General features: G+C 35.9%; 1 protein-coding gene and 1 pseudogene across 1 annotated transcript; one reads left to right on the plus strand and one right to left on the minus strand.

Annotated features, from left to right (window-relative positions):
* Window positions 1-1,543: 1,543 nt before the first annotated feature.
* LOC120178634 (secretory carrier-associated membrane protein 1-like) lies at window positions 1,544-9,918 on the minus strand. Its single transcript, XM_039184431.1, has 12 exons — window positions 9,880-9,918; window positions 8,684-8,788; window positions 8,513-8,575; window positions 8,297-8,330; window positions 8,084-8,206; window positions 7,786-7,848; window positions 7,597-7,690; window positions 7,311-7,356; window positions 7,150-7,217; window positions 1,934-1,982; window positions 1,718-1,787; window positions 1,544-1,626 (listed from the first exon to the last, which is right to left on the minus strand). The coding sequence occupies exons 1-12, from the start codon at window positions 9,916-9,918 to the stop codon at window positions 1,544-1,546; spliced, it is 837 nt and encodes a 278-aa protein (XP_039040362.1).
* Window positions 9,919-10,778: 860 nt separating this feature from the next.
* Window positions 10,779-23,610, plus strand: LOC120178635 (annotated as a pseudogene).
* The last annotated feature ends 5 nt before the right edge of the window (window positions 23,611-23,615 follow it).

Raw genomic sequence — 23,615 nt, forward strand, 5'->3', positions numbered from 1 at the left:
TTTAGAATATACTCGCGTGAATTTGAGAAATGGATATTTAAATTTGTACCTATCCTAGAGGATGAGTAGGTGGTGATTACAAAAATATTCGATGAGTATGAGAATGGAGGAAGGGGTACCCGCACTCACCCTACTCATTTGTCATCTATAATCTCAAAGGATAATAATAAATTTTTTAATCACTGAAATCGTTTTATTCATCTATTATTTAAATAACAATCCAATTAAAATCAAATTGAACTTAATAAAATTGAATTTAATATTATGAATAGGTGGATGTTTAAGTGTGAAAGAACAGTTCATGTGGGTTTCTGACACGTGTACACTGGTAGCTGGATCCTGGTGACTAGAAAAGACAAAACAATAAGTTGGGAGTTGCAATCAACATAATGGTTATAAACTTATAATATGTTTTTTTTAATAATTTGTAGTTGTTATTGGATAATATACACAATATTTAAATTTAAAAAAAAATATTTTTTCAATGTGCCATACCTCAAATGCCTTTGACCAAGAACAAATACATAGAAAATTAGCTACATTCCATGTATTCATAATTTCGAGAGTGAATCTAAAGTCACAACGATCAACATCCAACTACATGACTTTTCTATTATATAATTCAAGGAATGTTTTAATTTAGTTATGAATTCCGAAATGTATACATACATCGTCATGTATGAATATATTTCAATGGCGGCACAAATTTATTCACACTAGGTGTTTTTTATGTAACTATTAATAGAAGAAGCAATATTTAACAATACATGTAAAACTAATAAAATCTTATTAAACTAATGAATATTCAAAGAGGATAATGTTTTTTTATTGCGAAAGTGTTTATAAAATAGTATTTATTTTAAATACTTTCAACAATTTGATAATGAATGTTTAATCATTATGTTGTAGTCGTTGGTGTTCGAACACGTGATATCTAAGAATAACAACCATTACTTTAACCATTCGAACCGACTTCACCTGGAAAATATATATCTTCTATCCGATTAGAATTTTTAGAGTTCAAATCTAAACCGACCTGACTCGCCCGATATAAAATAAACACTTAATTTAAAAATAATAAGTTTTTAAGAAAATTACATTATTATCTCCCGGTCAAGTCGCAGTTTTTTCACCCTATACCTGAACCTGACTCGACCTGATTCACTCCCTTAAAAAATTCGACCTGAACTGAATCGATCTGATTTTTTCTAAAAAAAATCTAACCCTATTGAATTGGTTCGAGTCAAAACTCGTCAGTTTAAAGTTAAATTGTTATCCCTACCCGTACACACTCAAAGTGTACAATTATATATATATATATATATATATATATATATGTATGTATGTGTAAAAGTTAACATGATAAAAGAAATCGGCTTTTCTCAATGCATTGATCAAATATTATGTTCAAAGAACATATCAACGAAATGAATAGGCAATTAAGGAACCGATGATTCGTGCAAAAATATAAACAAATAAGTGAACGAAGTGATGGTAGAAGAAACTCAAGCCAACCTGCAATGCCTGCTGCTGGTGATTGGAATCATAGCGATGCCGCGACGGCTTTCTTTGCAGCCTCGCGCTTTATTTCCGCGGCTTTACCACTACGACGGAAGTACATTAAAACTTGCTGAGAAATCGAAAGAGAAGAACCGATAAGCGAAGACGAGCGGTTTCGAATGAAAAAGGTGATCAAAGAAAGGGGATTACAGATTACCGAACCTGAATAACCAGATACTAAGTAGCGATTCGAGGCAAAAGAATGCGAAACCGATGAAGTAGAATATCTGCAATGAAGCATGAACATGTCAAGCCTTACTCGGAGATACAACGAACAAGTATTCCAGTATAATTCTACACATGGATGCATTGTAAATTCGTGATCTTGAACATAAATTATGTCATCGTAACATCGTAACCGCATTGAACTTACCCCAGCTGATGCACTATATCTGAAAAGGCTTATTGCAGGCATAATGCCCCTGTGTTAAAAGTTTTAAAGTTTGGCAACCAACTTTGGAAAATGTTTTTTCAAAGTTTGATAAATGTTTCTTTGAAAAATGTTTTTCAAAGTTTGGTAAAATTTTGGTAGATGTTTGTTGAAAATAGGAATGGGTAAATTCACTTTAGTCATTGCACTTTAGGGTATTTTCAAATATTAGTCCCTAAGTTTCTACTATAAATACCCTTACCCATTTAGCTTCAAAATCATCCCAAAACATTTCTTTCTTCCTATACTATAGAGCTTTCTTGTGAGTAGTGAGTGTTTTGTAAACACCTGTATATTTTCTCTCTTAGTAAAAGATCTGCAGCAGCCCGGAGACGTAAGCACAATTGGCTGAACTCCGTTATCAATTTTCGGGTATTATTTTTCCGCTTTTATTTCGCATTCTCACTAATCTGGTTATAGGGAAATTACTTGTACTCGGTTTATTTTTCCTAACAATTGGTAATCAGAGCTTTTGGTTGTGAATTTTGTCAAATTTTCTGCGAGGTTACTATTCATTACTATTCATGTGAATAGTGAATTTCGTGAATAGTGAAATTCGGTCGACGATACGAGTTTGTCGACGGTGGTGTTCTAATACACGGTGATTCGCAAGAATTGTCAGAAACGATCCAAACGAAGCCAGATTCGAGTGGGAGCGATGGCTGCAGACGAAGGGAATGTGAAAATTGAAAAGTTCGATGGTGCAAACTTTGGCTTTTGGAAGATGCAGATTGAAGATTTTTTGTACCAGAAAAATCTATATCAACCTCTCTCAGGAAAGCAACCAGAGGGCATGAAGGATGAAGATTGGGCTCTTCTCGACAGACAAGCCCTCGGAGTTATCCGACTGACGTTATCCCGCAATGTTGCTTTTAACATAGCAAAGGAAAAGACCACGGCGGGTCTTATGGCGGCTCTCTCCAGTATGTACGAGAAGCCATCGGCCTCAAACAAAGTTCATTTGATGAGGCGATTATTCAATTTGCGGATGGCGGAAGGGGCATCGGTGGCACAACACCTAAATGAACTCAACACAATCACAACCCAGTTGAGTTCAGTGGAAATTGAGTTCGATGATGAAGTTCGAGCTTTAATTCTCTTATTATCTTTACCAGACAGTTGGAATGCTACTGTTACAGCAGTCAGCAGTTCGTCGGGAAACAGCAAATTAAAATTCGACGATGTTCGGGATCTGGTATTGAGTGAAGAAATTCGACGAAGAGAATCGGGTGAAGCATCAACCTCCTCAGCCTTACACACGGAGTCTAGAGGGAGAACTTCAGAAAGAAATTCAAATCGTGGCAGATCAAAATCTAGAAGGGGCAAATCAAGAACATGAAATAAAGATTTTACCTGTTATAATTGCGGCAAAAAGGGTCACTTCAAAAGAGATTGCCGAGCACCGAAGAAAAATACCGGCGCACAGGAATCTGCCAACATGACGGAGGAGACAGGTGATGCCATGATTTTAAGCGTCAACAGTCCGATTGAATCATGGATCTTAGATTCAGGGGCATCTTTCCACTCCACCCCATGCCGAGAAATCATGGAGAACTATGTCAGTGGTGATTTTGGGAAGGTTCATCTAGCTGATGATGAAACCTTGAAGATCGTCGGAAAAGGAGACATCCGACTAAAGCTGCCAAACCATACCACCTGGAAGCTGACAGGAGTGAGACATATTCCTGGCCTCAAAAGAAATCTGATTTCTGTTGGGCAGCTTGATGGAGAAGGATATAGTACAACTTTTTCAGGCTGTGAATGGAAGATTACCAAATGAGCACTCGTCATTGCTCGTGGTAAGAAGACCGGTACTCTCTATGTAACCTCAAATTTAGAGAATATCATTGCAGTAGCAGATGCTGATGGAAAATCAAACCTATGGCACCAAAGGCTCGGCCATATGAGCGAGAAAGGAATGAAGATACTTCTGTCAAAAGGGAAGCTGCCGGATCTAAAGAATGTAGATGTCGGACTATGCGAGGATTGCATCTTTGGAAAACAAAAGAAAGTCAGTTTTACAAAGATTGGCAAGACTCCCAAGGCAGAAAGGTTAGAATTGGTTCATACTGATGTATGGGGACCATCCCCTGTTCCATCTCTTGCAGGCTCACTATATTATGTCACCTTCATCGATGATTCAACAAGGAAGGTGTGGGTTTATTTTCTGAAGAAGAAATCAGAAGTCTTTGATACCTTCAGAAAATGGAAGGCCATGGTGGAAAATGAGACTGGTTTGAAAGTCAAGCGGTTGAGGTCTGACAATGGAGGAGAGTACAGAGACAGTAGTTTCAGAGATTTCTGCGCAAACAATGGGATCAAGATGGAGACAACAGTTCCCATAACACCGCAGCAGAATGGCGTAGCAGAGCGCATGAACAGAACTCTGAATGAACGTGCCAGAAGCATGAGGATACATGCCGGATTGCCCAAATTTCTATGGGCTGAAGCTATCAACACTGCAGCTTACCTGATCAACCGTGGGCCCTCAGTTCCTTTGGATGGCGGAATACCATAGGAAGCTTGGAGCAAGAAAGAAATAAACCTTTCACACTTAAGAGTGTTTGGTTGTATTTCTTATGTACACATAAACTCTGCTGAAAGAAGTAAACTTGATGCCAAGTCCAACAAATGCGTCTTTGTTGGTTACGGTGGTGATGAGTTCGGTTACCGGTTTTGGGACTACGAAAATCGAAAGATCATCAGAAGCAGAGACGTCATTTTCAATGAAAATGTGATGTACAAATATAGGTCAACCGCAGAATCAAGTAATACCGAAGCTGAAACAAAGGAATTTGCTGAGTTCGAGGATATTTCTGGAAATGATGTTCAGATCAATCCTGAAGCAGTTCAAGAAGAACCACACACACCAGAACTGAGACGCTCCTCCAGAATTCCTAAACCAACCCAACGGTATTCGCCTTCTTTGCACTATTTGTTGCTGACTGACAATGGTGAACCAGAGTGCTATGATGAAGCAATGCAGGTGGAGGATTCAGTCAAGTGGAAGTCTTCCATGAAAGATGAGATGGACTCGCTTATGTCAAATCAGACGTGGGAATTAGCTGAATTACCACCAGGCAAGAAAGCGCTCCATAACAAGTGGATTTACAGGATCAAAGAAGAACTTGATGGGAGAAAACGCTACAAAGCAAGATTGGTTGTCAAAGGTTTTCAGCAAAAAGAAGGTATTGACTACAATGAAATTTTCTCTCCAGTCGTAAAACTGTCTACAATCAGACTGGTGTTGAAAATTGTAGCTGCGGAGAATTTACATCTCGAACAGTTAGATGTAAAGACAGCTTTCCTTCATGGTGATTTGGAGGAAGATATCTATATGAGGCAGCCAGAAGGCTTCATAGAGGCAGGCAAGAAAAACCTGGTATGCAGGTTGAAGAAGAGCTTGTATGGTTTAAAACAAGCTCCTAGACAGTGGTACAAGAAGTTCGATAGTTTCATGAGTAGCAGTGGTTTTACCAGATGCCAAGCAGATCATTGTTGCTACATCAAGAGGTTCGACAATAGTTTCATTATTTTATTGTTGTACGTTGATGACATGCTCGTTGCAGGCTCAAACATGCAAGAGATCATAAACTTGAAGCAAAAATTGTCGAAGCAGTTTGTTATGAAGGATCTGGGCGCTGCAAAGCAGATTCTTGGGATGAGGATCAAGAGAGACACAAAGTCGGGGACTTTGATGTTATCGCAGGCTGAGTACATCAACAAAGTACTCTCCAGGTTCAACATGCAAGATGCTAAACCAGTAAGTACACCTTTAGGTGTTCATTTCAGACTCTCCAAAGACCAATCACCAAAGACGGAGGAAGAACGTGCACACATGGTGAAGGTGCCGTATGCCTCAGCAATTGGAAGTCTGATGTATGCCATGGTTTGTACCAGACCAGATATTGCTCATGCAGTGGGAGCTGTTAGCAGGTACATGAATAATCCGGGCAAGGTACACTGGGAAGCAGTCAAATGGATCCTCAGATATCTTCGGGGTACCACAAACAAAGCACTTTGTTTCAAAGGTGGAGATATGATACTGACAGGCTATGTAGATGCTGACTTAGCCGGAAATGTCGACATCAGAAGGAGCACTACATGGTATGTCTATACTCTAGGAGGAACTGCAGTGAGTTGGGTTTCTCAACTACAGAAGATAGTTGCTCTCTCTACAACTGAAGCAGAATATGTCGCTGTTACGGAAGCCAGCAAGGAGATGGTTTGGCTCCAAAGTTTCTTGGAAGAGTTAGGCAAGAAACAAGAAAACAATATCTTGTATTGCGACAGTCAAAGTGCTATCCATCTAGCAAAGAATCCGTCTTTTCATTCCAGGACAAAGCACATACAATTGAGATATCATTTTATCCGGTCTCTTCTGGAAGATGGGATTTTGAAACTTGAAAAGATTAGTGGAGCTCAAAATCCGGCAGACATGTTGACAAAGACAGTGACTACGGACAAACTGAAGTTGTGTTCAGCTTCAGTTGGCATGCTAGAATAACAAGACCAGACATGCTGCTGCATTGATCGAGGTGTGAAGACATATTAAAATCAGTCTTCAAGTGGGAGATTGTTAAAAGTTTCAAAGTTTGGCAACCAACTTTGGAAAATGTTTTTTCAAAGTTTGGTAAATGTTTCTTTGAAAAATGTTTTTCAAAGTTTGGTAAAATTTTGGTAGATGTTTGTTGAAAATAGGAATGGGTAAATTCACTTTAGTCATTGCACTTTAGGGTATTTTCAAAAATTAGTCCCTAAGTTTCTACTATAAATACCCTTACCCATTTAGCTTCAAAATCATCCCAAAACATTTCTTTCTTCCTATACTAGAGAGCTTTCTTGTGAGTAGTGAGTGTTTTGTAAACACCTGTAAATTTTCTCTCTTAGTAAAAGATCTGCAGCAGCCCGGAGATGTAAGCACAATTGGCTGAACTCCGTTATCAATTTTCGGGTATTATTTTTCCGCTTTTATTTCACATTCTCACTGATCTGGTTATAGGGAAATTACTTGTACTCGGTTTATTTTTCCTAACACCATGTACAAAGAATAACACACCATAATGACATCAGTCCACGAGTGTAGAACCACAGAATACGAAATGTGGCCGAATGTTCGGACGAGCAGACTTGCATAGGAAGGAAAAAGGTTAACTTACGTTAAAGAGTTCCACCTGAAAAAAAATGGAGGAGCAACTGCAGAAAAGACACAAAAGGCGACATGGAACTGCAAATCAAAACAAAAGATTCGGAAATGAGGGGATTTATGACTTGTTTTCGATTACTAACAACAATTACAGTGAGAAAGCAGTATGCTTACCGAGTAAAACAAGAAAAACCATCCGAAATTGAATGAACTATCAGTCCTGTAAACGAACAGAAATATAACTATATAAAATCATACTAAAAATTGAGTGAGCGAAGTGTGTACTGCAAGTGGCATTTCCAAAACATTGGCTGAAGCATAAGTGAAATCTTTGAAGAGTTCCAGGCTATAGACACTTAGAAGATTGCTGTAAATATAGACTGATAGTACAGATTTCTTTTAGCAAATATTGATGCAACTTTAAATATGAAACTGATATAGAATAACCGAAAAGTGGTACCTCATGGCACGATATAGAGGCCAATACCACTCATAGTAGGCTCCGGGAACCCCAGTTATCAAATAAATGATGGCAAGTAACCAAATTATTGGACCTGGAATGAATGAATATATGCATTCATAATATGATTAGAAACACCAAATTAACAATAACGAGTAGGTACTAAAATGAGTGACTTTCAGGTTCCACCTTGTCCTTCGATCCAGGCTGTAGTAACAGCTATTACATTCCATGTAAGGCACAGAAGCAAACCTGTCGATGTAATAGAGCACCGTAACAATTTAGCATTCAGTCATTTTAACTAAAAGGCTCACCTAAGGTTTATATGTGAAAAAAGAGAGGCAGAGAGGAAAAACATAGAACAGAGAACGATGGGCTGAACTAATAAAAGAATCCAAAACTAATTCCAAGCAAAGTCCCACTTAAACTATTGATTTCAGAACTTATTTGAGTTATTTCAAAGTAGAAATCCTTAATCTTAGTTCACCTAGCAATGTCGTGAAAGCAACATATTGCATATGTTGCAGGTGGATGGGTATTTCCTTTGCAATGTCGTGATGAATAATAGGAAAGAATGGCGGCCAATTTTTCTCCTCTATTTCTACTCCAGCTGGCAAGACAAAGGCAAGAATATATGGTGAACTCAGATAATGCACAAGCACATTAAGTCTTCAATAATAAAGCAAAAGGAAAAACATACATCGGGCAAGTGCTTCCTCCTTCCTTCTCAGATCCTGCATGAAAACTAAAATATTTTACAAGTATTCACATAGAAAGAAATAACTTAAACTAAAATATTGAATTAAATTGATATAAAGAAACATGGTTTTGAATTTTAATGCCAAGGTGCCAGTAATTAAATTATTTTGGAGAAGTGTCTTGCTCATGTATAAATAAACAAATAACAAGAAATCACCTCTTCTAGGCTTTGCAGTTCAGCCTCTTTTTCTCGAAGTTCCTTCTCCTTTTCTTTTAAACTCTACAACCGATGAGACAAAAATGATGAAAGGGATTCTTTTGCTTAAAGAGGATGTTTAGAACCATGATGCATAAGAGACTATTAAATATCTGGAAAATTTTAGGAAACCTTGGCAGAAGTATCAAGAGGAATATCTATTGGTGCACCACGTTCATACGATTCAGGAGGAAGGGGTGAAAGCCTTGATATAGCAGGTGGAACGCTACCTAGAGTCTAGATTTTTTTAAAAAATATATACATATATATAAGAAAAGATCAAGCAAGATAGTTAGCACTAGAAAGGGTCACCAAATCATGCATACAGAAACACAACTCATGCAAAACTGTATGTTCACAGATAAGAAAGTAAGAAAGTCACACCAGAATCAGTCAAACAATCACACAGCAAGAAACATCGCCAAAAGCGTTCCTTTGCAAATTTTGAAAAGTAAGAAAAGAATTTCGGTACTACTATCGTTACTATTAAGAGTAACAACCACCACTAAGATTCTAAGAGTAAGAACACTAAAAGTTCGAGGCATTTCCATTACCATATTCATTAGCATCAAGTCAAAGCATGACCATCATGAGTTAACCAACGATTGCCTTTAACCAGTCATCACAACCAACCTATGCATTGTAGTCTCATAAACAACTAAATAAGAGCTCAATATGTTAACCACACTCTATCTACCAGTATCAAACTTTTTGTAAGGGAAATGTACTTACTGTACCATAATTGTCAGCCTCACTTTTCCTAACTGATGAATTCTGCAAAAAGCCAAATGGAAACGCACAGGTGACCGAGAGCCAAAAAAGAATCAAGAACTCCACAAGCTAAATCACCATTTTCAGGAGATACCAGGTCAAAGTTCCTTGTAGTCAAGCCTAAGGGAAACAAGTACATAATATTCACCAAAACGATCCATGATCCATGACTCTTATTTATCTTGTTCTACTCAGGACAAACTCAGTCATAAATTCATATTACTTGACTATGTTTAAAACGAACAGCTCTGAAAACGGCAATACGAGATTCTCAACATTCAGTTTCTTTCAATTCGTAGCTCATCACCGAACAAACACAGTCGCCACTAGAACTAGAACTACATCATGGAACACAATAAATTCCATCCCGAAACAAAGTAAATACTGGCATCGGAAATGAAACAGATCTAACACTTAGGCCAACCGATTGTCTAAATCTCTCGAACAAGGAAACAGATGAACACATTTTCAAATCCACAACCAGTCGTTTCAATTAATAGAAAGTGAGATACACGGATTACGGATTCGTAAACAATACGTGAGATTACGGAGCTTACTGAGAAAGGATTCACGGCGTCCTCATCGAAAGCGCTCATTGAATAAAAAAGATGAAATTACTTACACTGGAAACAGATACACTATATTAAACAAAAAAAGTAAAAATTGAGAGACGGATTCGAAGGAATTGGTTGATGTTAAGTTTATTTTTGGAAATGAAGAGTGTCTCTCTTTGTTTGTAGAGAAAATATGGCGGAGAAAATTTGGCGGGCCGCGGCTGGGTATTTTAAATTATAGTTGAGAAACGGGCTTCATTTTTGGGCCAATTAGTTCTTGCTTTGCTATGAATATAGGATAAATTATGCATTTAGAACCTAAATTATTCATTTTGATCCTTTTTAGTACCTAAATATTTTATTTTTCAAAATTATACCTAAAGTATAGTTTTTGTTTCACTTTAGTACCCGTTCAAAATTTAACGTTACAATTTGAAAATATTTGAAACTTTAGGTACTAAAACGGACCAAAATTAATAGTTTAAGTACTAAACACGTTAAGTTTTTATCGGCGGGTACTAGGACGAAACAAAAACTAAACGTTAGGTATGATTTTTAAAAAAAATAAAATTTTATATACTAAAATGAACTAAAATTGATAGTTTAGATGCTAAATACGAAGTATACCCACGAATATATGTTGGTCTTTGTTTGGTTTAACTATTCCACCAGTCCTTTAATCTTTGTGCTTTTAAATTTTAGTCTCTATATTTTTAATTTCATGAATTAAGTCTTTTAACTTTTTTATTTAAAAAATAGTCTAAATGATTCCATGGATTTTGGAATATTAGGGATTACATTACTAACTAAATTTGCTCTATTGCATAGCGTTAGCCGCCGAAGACGAGGAGTACGTGAAAGAAACCTCCGACGTCATCAGCAAGGTTTGGAGCACGATCAACATGGACAAGAACGACCCCAACGTGGCGGCGGCGGTGGCGGGGCTCAGAGATACGTCGAACAGCTGGGTGGCGAAGTACAGGAGGGGGAAATCTTTGCTGGGGAGAGCTTCATTCCGTGAGATTTACTCGGCGTTGAACGCGGTTTCCGGCCATTATATCAGCTTCGGGCTGACGGCGCCGATCCCGGCGAAGAGAAAGGCGAGGATCCTCGAAGAGATGGACACCGCCGAGATGAACGAGTACTGCTTGGAATTTCGAGAATTAAACGGCTATAGTGTTTAAATTTATCGAGTTTTTATTAAGATAGCAAACTGAGACTCGGTTTGTGAATTATGAGAAAGCAAATTTCCGAGTCAATTATGGCTTTTCCGTTTTGATAAATTATATATTTAATACTTAAACTTTTAGTTTTGATTTTTTTAGTATTTAAACTTTTAATTTTTAAAAATAATACTTAAAGTTTAGTATTTGTTTTTTTTAGTACTTCATCGTCAAAAACATTAGTTTTTATTTCATTTTAGTACCCTCGTTCAAAATTTAACGTTAAGCTTTGAAAAGATTGAAAGTTTAGATATTAAAACAGACCGAAACTGATAATTTAGTTACTGAACACGTTAAGTTTATGTGCTAAAACGGGTAAAAATGATAGCTTCGATACTAAATACTCAATTTACCCCCTTTTTCTTTGAAAAATTGGAGTTTGTTATTCTGATAGGTCAAATTATGTTATCTAACCATATAGTTTGCATAAATTATAAATTTAATCCCTATACTCTAATAGGTCTTTTAATCTCTAATGTTTTTAATTTTTTTTTGTTATTTTCTTCTAATGCTGTTAGTTTTGATCAATTGATTAAACAAAATATGATCAAGAATCACAATAACTGAAAAAAGGGTAAACTATGTGAATATTCTCTTATCTTTAGGGTTTGCCCGAGGAAATCTATATTTCGAAGTATAACTAGTGTTCAGATCTGTTGAAAATTGAATTTCGATGAACCAACTTGCACCGAAAGTTGGAAAAGATTTCCACTGAATGTTGAAAACAAAATAAACAATTCCACCGAATGGTGGAGTCAACAATTGGTTGTAATTGTTGATTTTTTTTATAATGATAAAATCATAATTTAGTCATTGTACTTTAGGGTATTTATAAGATTAGTCCTTAAGCTTTAACTATAAATACCCTAGCTCATTTAGCTTCAAAACCATCTTAAATCATTCTAGCTTTCTCTCAATACTAGAGAATTTAGAGATTTTTTTAGAGTTGTTTTCTCCTTTTTATCGAGAGAGAATTATCATTGTTTTCTCCTTGGTGGATCGAGAGAAGTTGTAATTCTTATTTTCTCATAGTGAAATTCTTCTATCGTTGCCCGTAGTTTTTACCCTATACTATTTAGGGTTTTCCACATAAAATTTATGTCTATTTTATTTTCATATTTATTTTCTCAAATTATCAGTTGCAATTTTGCTCTATTCGATAGTCGTCTTCTGCAATAATTGGCATCAGAGCCAAATTAGAGTGTGTAATATCTACTTATTGTCTTTGTGGTTGCCACCAAAAGGTGGATCATCCAACATAAGAAAGTAAGAAGTTATTACTCATTCTTTGAAGGTTCCAGAGAACTATTCACGATAGTGAAATAGTGGGAGCTATCCGTAATAGAAGCTATGGCAACAAAATTTGATATTGAAAAGTTCAATGGGAGAAATTTTTCATTGTGGAAATTGAAGATGAATGCCATCCTGAGGAAAGACGGTTGTCTAGCAACTATCAGTGAAAGGCCGATAGATTTTATAGATGATAACAATTTGATCGAAATGGATGATAATGCTATGACAAACTTTCATCTAGCATTAACAGATAAAGTATTGTCAAGCATCGAGGAGAAGAATATAACTAAGGAGATATGTGATCATCTCACTAAACTGTACGATGCCACATCGTTGCACAATAAAATTTTTCTTAAGAGGAAATTGTACACTCTCTGGATGCCAGAATCTACTTCAGTGACGGAGCACTTAAACACACTGAACACTTTATTTTCTTAGCTTACATCCTTAAGATGTACAATATGAGAACAAGAATGGGCTGAACTTCTACTTCAAAGTCTACCTGATTCGTATGATCAACTCATCATCAACTTTACAAACAGTAATGTCACCAGTCTAATCTTCGATGACGTTGCAACTGCTGTTCTACAAGAAGAAAATCATCGCAAGAACAAGGAAGACATAAAAGTAAATCTGCAACAAGCAGAAGCGTTGACAAAGATGAGAGGGAGATCAACAGAATATGGCCAAAGTAGCAGTCACAAACATGGTAGATCGAAGTCGATAAGCAAAAAGAATTTAAAGTGCTACAACTGTGGAAAGAAGGGTAACTTGAAGAAGGATTGTTAGAGTCTAAATAAAAACTCCAATCCACAAGGCAATACCGCAAACACTTCAGATGATGGAGATGCTCTATGTTGTGAAGCGTCAACCACCGTGAAATGCAGAAAAATATTTACAGATATATGGATCATTGATTCGGGAGAAACATATCACATGACCTCAAGAAGAGAATGGTTCCATCATTATGAACCTGTCTTAGGAGGATCTGTGTATAATTGCAGTGATCATGCCTTAGAGATCGTTGGCATAGGGACCATCAAATTGAAGATGTATGATGGAACAATTAAAGTTGTTCGAGATGTGCGACACGTGAAAGGCCTGAAGAAAAATTTATTATCCTACGGATTATTGGATAATAATGCAAACAAGATTAAAACACAGAAAGGAATCATGAAAGTGTTCCGTGGAGCACTTGTGGTGATGAAAGGCGAAAAGATAGCAGCAAACTTGTACATGCTGAAGGGAGAGACTTTGCTAGAAGCAAAAGCCTCTGTTGCCTCATGTAGTTCAGATTCTGCAATGCTATGACATCAGAAACTTGGACACATGTCAGAACAAGGAATTAAAGTCCTTGTTGAGCAAAAGCTACTTTCAGGCTTAACAAAGGTATCACTTACTTTGTGTGAGCATTGCATAACAAGTAAGCAACACCGGTTGAAATTTAACACATCAAATTCTAGAGGAAAAAGTGTCTTAGAATTGGTTCACTCTAACGTATGGCAAGCACCAGTTACATCCCTAGGCGGAGCAAAATATTTTGTCTCATTTATTGATGACTACTCCATGAGATGTTGGGTGTACCCTATTAAGAAGAAGTCAGATGTGTTTTCAACTTTCAAAAACTTCAAAGCGCGGGTGGAACTTGATTTTGGAAATAAGATCAAATGTTTCCGAGCAGATAATGGAGGAGAATACACAAGCGAAGAATTTGATGACTTTTGCAGGAAATAAGGCATCAAAAGACAGTTCACAGTGGCGAACACTCCTCAACAAAATGGAGTGGCAGAGCTGATTAACAGAACCTTGTTAGAAAGAACAAGAGCAATGTTGAGGGATGCAGGCCTAGAAAAATCATTCTGGGCAGAAGCAGTCAATACCGCCTGTTATTTGGTGAATCGAGCTCCATCAACTGCAATAGAGCTGAAGACACCAATTGAGATGTGGAATGGTAAACCAGCTGATTATTCAAACCTCCATGTATTTGGAAGTATTGTGTACGTGATGTACAACTCCCAAGAAATTTCAAAGTTTGATCCAAAATCTAAGAAATGCAAATTCTTGGGGTATGCTGATGTAGTAAAGGGGTATCGCTTGTGGGATCCCACTGCCCGCAAAGTGATCATCAGCAGAGATGTTATCTTTGTAGAAGATAAACTACAAAGAAAAGAAAAAGATGATAGCACTGAAAAGTCAGAGACTACACAGATACAAGTGGAAAATGAGTTTGAACAAGAAGATTCTTTTGAAGCAGAACCAGCATATGATGAACAAGAACCAGAGAGTTCTGAAGCTCCAACAACTCGTCAATCAGATCGTGTGAGAAGATGTCCCAATTGGCACTCAGATTATATTATAGAAGGTAATATTGCATACTGTCTTTTAACAGAGGACGGTGAGCCATCAATATTCCAGGAGGCAATAAACAGCTCAGATGCTTCACTGTGGAAGATGGCAATGGAAGAAGAAATTGAAGCCCTTCATAAAAATAAAACATGGGACCTTGTGCCACTACTGCAAGGAAGGAAGCCAATTGGTAACAAATGGGTTTTCAAAATCAAGCGAAATGGTGACGATCAAGTTTAGAGATATCGTGCAAGACTGATGATATGCTCAAAAACAAGGTATCGATTTCAATGAAATCTTTTCTCTTGTGGTTCGACTAACAACAGTTCGTGTAGTTTTGGCAATGTGTGCTACATTGAACTTACATCTAGAGCAACTAGATGTTAAAACAACTTTTCTTCATAGAAATCTTGAAGATATTTACATGCTCCAGCCTGAAGGTTTTGAAGAAAAAGAAAAGAAGAACTTGGTTTGCTTGTTGAAAAAATCTCTGTACGGTCTAAAGTAGGCGCTGAGGTGTTGGTATAAGAGATTTGATTCCTTCATTATGTGCCTTGGATACAACAGACTTAATGCATACAGTTGTGCTTATTTTAAGAGGTTTGGTGATAACGATTTTGTTATATTGTTGTTGTATGTGGATGACATGTTGGTTGCAGGACCCAACAAAGATCATATTGAAGAATTGAAGGCACAACTGGCTAGGGAATTTAAAATAAAGGACATGGGATCAGCAAATAAGATTTTGGGGATACAAATTCACCGAGACAGAAGTAATAGGAAGATTTGGCTTTCACAAAAGAATTACTTGAAGAAAATCTTGTCAAGATTCAACATGTAAGATTGTAAGTCAATTTCTACCCCTCTTCCTATTAAGTTCAAATTATCCTCTAGTATGAGTCCTAACAACGAAGAAGAGAGGATGGAGATGTCTCGAGTACCGTATGCATCACCAATGGGAATTTTAATGTTTGCTATGATATGCACAAGACCAGACATTGCACAAGCAGTGACAGTGGTTAGTCGGTACATGGTAAATCCAAGAAAAGAGCATTGGAATACAGTAAAGAGGATATTGAGATACATCAAGGGGACCTCAAATGTTGCATTATGTTACGGAGGATCAAACTTACTTATCAATGGGTATGTCGATTCTGACTATGCATGGGATTTGGATAAAAACAAATCTACAACATGATATGTGTTCAAAGTTGTTGGTGGAGCTGTAAGCTGGGTTTCTAAATTTTAGTCAGTTGTGGCTACATCCACAACAGAAGTAGAATATATAGCAGCTATATAAGCCAGTAAAGAAGCAATTTGGTTGAAGATGCTATTGGAGGAGCTTGGGCACAATCAAGAGTATGTCTCTCTGTTTTGTGACAGTCAAAGCGCATTGCATCTAGCAAGGAATCCAACATTTCATTCAAGCACAGAGCACATACGAGTTCAATTCCATTTCATTCGTGAAAAGGTGGAAGAAGGGACAGTAGATATGCAGAAGATCCATACGAAAGACAACATAGTAGATTTCATGACGAAGACAATCAATGCTGATAAATTTACCTTGTGTCGATCCTCTTGTGGCCTGTCAGAGACGTAAGCAACATGAAGATACAAGGTAGAAAGAATGGTGTGAATATATGATTGTTCCAATCAAATCTTCAAGTGGGAGATTGTTGAAAATTGAATTTCGGTGAACCAACTTGCACCGAAAGTTGGAAAAGATTTCCATTGAATGTTGAAAAAAAAAAAAACAATTCCACTGAATGGTGGAGTCAACAATTGGTTGTAATTGTTGAATTTTTTACAACGGTAAAATCACAATTTAGTCATTATACTTTATGATATTTATAAGATTAGTCCTTAAGATTCAATTATAAATACCCTAGCTCATTTAGGTTCAAAACCATCCCAAATCATTCTAGTTTTCTCCCAATACTAGATAATTTAGAGAGTTTTCTTGAGAGTTGTTTTCTCATTTTTATCAAGAGAGAATTATCATTGTTTTCTCCTTGGTAGATCGAGAGAAGTTGTAATTCTTATTTTCTCATAGTGAAATTCTTCTACCGTTGCCCGTGGTTTTTACCCTATATTATTTAGGGGTATTCCACGTAAAATTTGTGTCTATTTTATCTTTATTTTTATTTTCTCAAATTATCAGTTGCGATTTTACTCTATTCAATAGCCTTCCTCCGCAACATGATCAACCTTCAAAGCACGCCCAAGGATATTTCCCATTGCAAAAAGCTTTCATTCATTGTAATAATGCACCGGAAGATCAGGAAAACGAACCCAAACCGCGGTAGAGTCAATGGTAGTAGAGAACGGGTGGAAATCCGCAAACCACTTACGAACCGTGAGATAGTGGCCATATATAATCCATAGTCCTTCCGAGGCGAATTTGAGATCATCGAGTGAAGAAAACTTTATTAGGAAGTAACCTTCGCCAACATCGATGAGTTTATATTCCACCTTTGGCATCCACATCTTTCTAATTCGTTCATCCAGTGCACGAAAGCCAATCGATTTCCCTAGTAGTTTCAAAATCAAACAATTAGACCATCTAACATGTAGGCTTGCTCGAAATCTTTTCGAGGTGCTCAGAGACGGCCAAGAATCCTTACATCCCACCATTATAAGACCACCATTCTTACAATGGGACCGAACTCATCAGAATTCGGAAAGCCATTGACTAGACTTTTCCCTATGAGCATACTACGATAAGAAGGCTTCTCTAATCCTGCCTTGTCCTTCATGAAATTCGATTGATTATCTTCCTCCATTATAACTTCTAAATCTCTCCCTTCTGAATTTGATGCTTTAATATTTTTCTCGCTTCTCATCACTTGGTCGTGCTCCTGATCGGTTTTTTTCCTCCTCCATAAGTCGGTTAATTATTATTTTTTAAATTCGTAATAATATTATTATAATATATTATTTTAAGTTCATATACTAACATAAAATTTTATGTCAATTCTTATATGTCTCATTGTACGATTAAATAACATTATATTCAAATGAGTAAAAGGTAAAATGGTGGATCAATTTAATTTTTTAATTAATCGGGTGTAAATATAAGGTAATACTCATTTGAAAATAACTTTCAATTATTTGACATTGAATGCTTATATTTCTGATATTTTTGGTGCTCGAATTTGAGATCTCATGAAAAAACAATTTCTTTACTATTGAGATCGTTTGATTCGTACTAGTTCAACTTAATTCGATTTTAAATATAAAGCTCTCATGTATTAAATATCGAATCCAATTATAAGATAAATTAAAAATACCATTATATGTTAGCTATTGGTATAATCATTGACATTTGATTTATTAAATTATTAATTTAGATCGTGTACTACAAAGATCTATTATAACCACATCCTACTATACTAATCAGTTATCAATAATATCTCAATTTAATTTATGTAGGACGAACCCTTACGAGATTAAGGGATAAACATGAACTAATTTGGGCTTGAATGGTGAGTCAATGAGTATGTCCTTTTGTGGAATAAGCTTGGCCTCAAAGTAAATAAATAATAAAAAAATTAGTAGGGTAAGATGTTTATTGTTAGCTAAGGGAAAACTATATAAAAAGAGAAAAGAGGAAGAGAATGATGACGTGTCAACTCGTGATTGGTTGGACCACCGACACTTGCCTGTCCGCACCGACTTTCATAGACACCCTTATAAATTAAATTATCTTTGATTATAAGGTTAATTACAAAGTTAGTCACTTATGTTTTAGTTTTGTACATTTTTTGTCACTGATTTAAAAATTCATAGGATATGGTCACTTATGTTTTTATTTAAGCAATATTTGGTCACCTGAAGCTAACAACCATTTACAACAGTTAAATATTTGATATATTCACACATTTGGTCCCTACTATAATACTATTTACATATTCTTCAATTTAGTCATACTTTTAATAAATTAAAATAAATTATATTTTTAAATGAAATAAAAAATAAAAAAATTAAATTAAGTTAATAGTAAATATATTTAATAAGTTAATATAAAAATATTTTAATTTAAATATATAAATTTATATTATATAATTAGGGCCACAGGTATCCGATTCATAATTTTTTCTTTAAATTATATTAATTTTAAAACATTATATAAAAAATTCTAAAATTTAAAAGTATATATATATATATATATATATATATATATATATATATATATATAAAGTTAAAAAATCAAATTACATAATTAAAATAAAATTTATTAAAATTTAAAATAAAGAAATATAATTAAATTTCAAATGTTTGAAGTTAAAATAATACTTTAAAAATTAACTTAGAAAGTTAATGTGAAATAATTAAGAAATTAAGAATTTAGAATGTTATGGTGTCAAAATTTAAGAAATTAGGATTTTAGAATGCTAGAGTGAAATTTGAGGATTATGAATAAAAATTTAATATAAAATAAAAATGAAAATATATAATAAATCAGATATCGAGTCAGAGGGTACCGGTTAACCAACATTCTGTGACCCATGCTTGATCCAGAAACCTGGTTGGGTACGCGACCCAAAAAATCAGGTATTTTTATTATAAATACCCAATATTTTTAACTGGGTTAGCGGGATGACAGGTCAGCTCAATCGGGTCAGGTTTTTTGAACAAACTTATTGGCATGACATGTGGCATCATTCAATTTGATGATTAAATTTATTTTAATTTATTAAAAGTATAACTAAATTGAGAGAATATGTAATAGAAGAGACCAAATGTGTGATTATATCAAAAATATTTAACTACTGTAACGACAGTTAACTCGAGGTGGCCACATCTTAATTAAATAAAAATGAAAGTGACCATTTTAATTAGATAAAAAGTAAGTGACAATATCTTATGTTTTGAAATCAGTGACAAAAGTGGACAAAACTGAAAGATAAATGATCAACCATGTAATTAACCCTTAAATATATGGTATTTATTTGTTTTAAATTAAATATTAAATAATAATAATAATACGACTGAATAATAAATGCACAAATCAATCTACTTCAGTTGTTAAAATAATCGTTGTTCCTAATGGTCACGGGTTCAAGTACTAATAATCGCAAGGGTGATCAAGCGTTTATTATCAAATGATTAAGAGTATTTAGAGCGGATACTATTTTGTAATTACATTAGCTTGATAAATAAAATGAATAGTTTATGGGGTAAATTACACGCATTTAGTACATATTATTAGTTTCGGTATATAAGCTTTTTTTTTTTTCAAAATCATACATAAAGTTTCGTTTTTATTTTATTTTAGTAATTGCCGTTAAAAACTTTAGTTTTTGTTTTAATTTAGTACCATTGTTCATAATTTACAACTGCAAGGGTAATTGAACGTTTATTGTCAAATGATTGAGAGTATTTAGAGTAGATACTACTTTGTAATCACCTTAACTTAAAAAAATAACAGTTTATAGGGTAAATTAAACGTTTAGTACATAAATATCAATTTGATCCGTTTTAATGCATACACTTTCAATTTTTTTCAAAACCATACCTAAAGTTTAGTTTTTATTTTATTTTAATATCTTCCGTTAAAAACTTTAGTTTTGTTTCATTTCAGTTCCACCGTTCAAAATCTCATATTAAGTTTTGAAAAAATTAAAAGTTTAGGCACTAAAATAGACTAAAACTGATAGTTTAGGTATTAAACCCGTTAAGTTTAACGAGAGTGGTACTAAAATGAAATGAAAACTAAACATTAAGTATGATTTTAAAAATAAATAAAAATTTAAGTACTAAAATAAACCAAAACTGATAATTTATGTACGTAATTTAGCTAGTTAATGACACAATGACCAAATTAAGGCCGACTGAAAACAAAAATGACCAAAACCGATTTGTTTGTGAAACAGTGACTAAAATCGAACGAATTGAAAACATAAGAGACCACTGATACAGTTTCCGTATTGTTATTTGGCTTAACTATCTATAAATAAACGTTAATATCGTGAATAAATGGGGCTATTTCAATAATCGCGGACTAAAACGGGAGTTTAACCGATAAAAAAATTGCACCTCGGACGCTGCCGCTGATGGGATTACACTTCACATGCCGCAATTTGGCTTTGAATCGTTGAAATGTGGCGTTTAAAACCAAAAGGCAAGAAAGAGTCGATCATAGGAAGAATGGCCAAATTTTCAAAAAGGCAGCGGCGCGATGAGACGCCGTGGTGCACCATAAGTCGTCTCAAACCCACCGGCCACAACCTACTTTTAACCATTACATAAAAAGATCATCCGATTATAGAATATTAATTTGTTTAAGTAATTCAAATATTAAAAGTTATAAAATAGTCATCAAACTATTTATTATATTCAAAATTCAACATTTTTTATTAGAAAATTGGCGGTTGTCTAAGTTAGACATTAACATGATGATTGTGATATGATAATTGTTTGAGATTATTGGATCATATTTTATCATATCACAATCAGTAAGTTAACGTTCAGCTTAGGATACCGTCAATTTCTTAATGAAAATGACGAGTTTAAAACTTAATGAATAGTCAAGGGACTCAACAAAATAATACTCTACAATCAGAGGATTATTTTATAATTTTTAATTATTGAAGGACTTAACAAATCAATACTCTATAGTTGGAATACCATTTGTATAATTTATTCAATAAAAGAAACACTTAAATACGTTCAAACTCACGACTTTTGATTATTAAAATAACATTCATCTTAACTAAATTAAATTTTAAAGATAGTATTATCGTGAGGAGCGGTCTCAATTCCGAGCATGAAAGATATGAAAATTAAAGAGACCAAATATTGAATTTAAATATAGTTGAATGACCAAAACAATAAATTTACCAAAATATAAGACAAAGAGAGAAAATTGGAGTGAAAGCAACGTTACCGGAAAAGACCAAGCCAACCCCGTGTAGGGCCCGACAATGAAAGGATTCTCCACTTCTCTCTGTTATTATAACCCCTTCATCTCCCCCTGCATTTTTCTTCTACATTTCCCTTTAAAAATAAAACACAGAGCCTCCCCTGTTTTCTTCTTCTTTTATTTTACAATTTTCCCTTTAAATCCATAGCTTTCTCCCACTCCCCACTCCAAAAATATCTCGAATTCACTTCAAAAAGCGACGAGATTCAACGCCTTTCAACAGTAGTTTGGGTTACTCGTTGCAAATCGAAGCAAAGAAAACGCTCGCTCTCTTGTTTTTATTTGATTTCAAAGCCTGAGATTTGAGATGGGGTCAATGATCATGAATTTTTCAGCTGATTCTTTTCAATATATTTCATGGATTAGCTATTGAATTCGTTTCCAGATTGTGGATTGGGTCTCTCTGTTTTTTAATCTTCTGAGTTCCGGCACATTTGAGTTTGGGGTACATTTGATTTTGAACCGTTCCATTTGTTTTATTTTATCATGTTGGATTTGGGTTTTTGTTGAAGCTTTTGATTTCGATAGAGAGAGCGAGCGATTTTTCAGTGCTTTATTTGAAGTATTTATCGATGGTGCTGCAGAATATGGTGACGAGTCCAAGAAGGGTGTTGGTGATGGAACAGAGAAGACGGGGACTGGACAAGATTGGAGATTGACGAGGGGAACGAGCTCAATTTTGGGTTCGGAAAACGGGAATGGAAGCCAGTTTTGGTGAAGCTTCCATGTCACAAAGACTAACAAGAAGATTCGTAGTCCTCAACGACGCCAGGAACCTGCTCGATCATTTGCTTCAATGGCGGATCAGTCGTTTTCTAGTTGCCTTGTCTAACGCTTCTCTACCGTCTCCTCCTCTTCGACGAATGCTTCTTCGGCATCTTCGAGATTAGTTTTCCCTTTCGCTTTTGATGCATCCCAGCAGCGATTTATTTCCCTCAGCCAATGCTCCGCCCGTCGCTGCAAAATCAGCAACAGATGATTTCGTTTAGTCCTCACAGCAGCAGCAACACGGATTCGTTTATCGACCTTTTTCGCCGGAGAATCGTCGCCGGTACCGCCTCCGCAAATGCCGCCGCATCAGCAGCAGCAGCTTCTCCAATATTGGAGTGACACATTGAGTCCAAGGAGGAGGATGACGATGATGAGCGTTGGGACAAAACGGTCAACAATTGTATAGGCAGCCATTGCAGCCTATAAACACAACAAAGCTTTACCGTGGCGTAAGGCAGAGGCATTGGGGCAAATGGGTAGCTGAAATCCGTCTTCCTCGAAACCGGACTCGCCTTTGGCTAGGCACGTTCGACACGGCGGAAGGACGCCGCGTTGGCCTACGATCGGGAGGCATTCAAGTTGAGAGGAGAGAATGCAAGGCTTAATTTCCCTGAGCTTTTCCTCAACAAAGATAAAGATAAAGATGATTCCCAGGGCCAAGTATGTCCCACAAGAAGAACCGGAAGGGCCTAATTCTCAGCCAACCGAAGTCGAAATGGTGCCACCATCGGCTCAGCCTCGACTCGACGACCCAACAGCGATTCGGGGTTCAGTCCAGTGAGGCTACAGCCAGCGACGATGTACAAATGGCAGCCGAGTGCTGGGTGAAGGCGAAGGCGGTGGTTCGGGTCCTCAGGAACTCGTGTGGGGAGATATGTCGATGGCCGAAGCTTGGTTCAATGCAATTCCAGCAGGCTGGGGTCAGGGAGTCCAGTCTGGGATGATTTAGACACTACAAACAATCTTATTTTGCCTCCAAATCTCCCTTTCCACAACCAAAATCAAGAAGAAGAATTTGGTGACACTCTTCTTCCATTCTTGTCCAATGAAACCCTTCTTTTGGAAAGACCAAGATTCTTAAAAAAACTCGTCTCTCGGTCCGAAAATCTCACGGTTTTGTCTGCATCTTTCGTTGTCATGTCATCATCCCACCTTGGGATTTTTCCTCTCATTGGCTGCAG

Source organism: Hibiscus syriacus, unplaced genomic scaffold (assembly GCF_006381635.1).
Source record: "Hibiscus syriacus cultivar Baekdansim isolate YM2019G1 unplaced genomic scaffold, ASM638163v2 tig00112354_pilon, whole genome shotgun sequence".
Taxonomy (NCBI): domain Eukaryota; kingdom Viridiplantae; phylum Streptophyta; class Magnoliopsida; order Malvales; family Malvaceae; genus Hibiscus; species Hibiscus syriacus.

What these genes read in the sequence shown, in the direction of transcription:
- LOC120178634 (XM_039184431.1), bottom strand. Translation starts at nt 9,918, where the DNA reads ATGAGCGCTTTCGATGAGGACGCCGTGAATCCTTTCTCA. An exon ending in ACGCCGTGAATCCTTTCTCA is followed by an intron (nt 8,789 to 9,879) that starts GTAAGCTCCGTA and finishes AAAAAAATCTAG; the next exon opens with ACTCTAGGTAGCGTTCCACC. An exon ending in CCTCTATATCGTGCCATGAG is followed by an intron (nt 7,357 to 7,596) that starts GTACCACTTTTC and finishes GTTCGTTTACAG; the next exon opens with GACTGATAGTTCATTCAATT.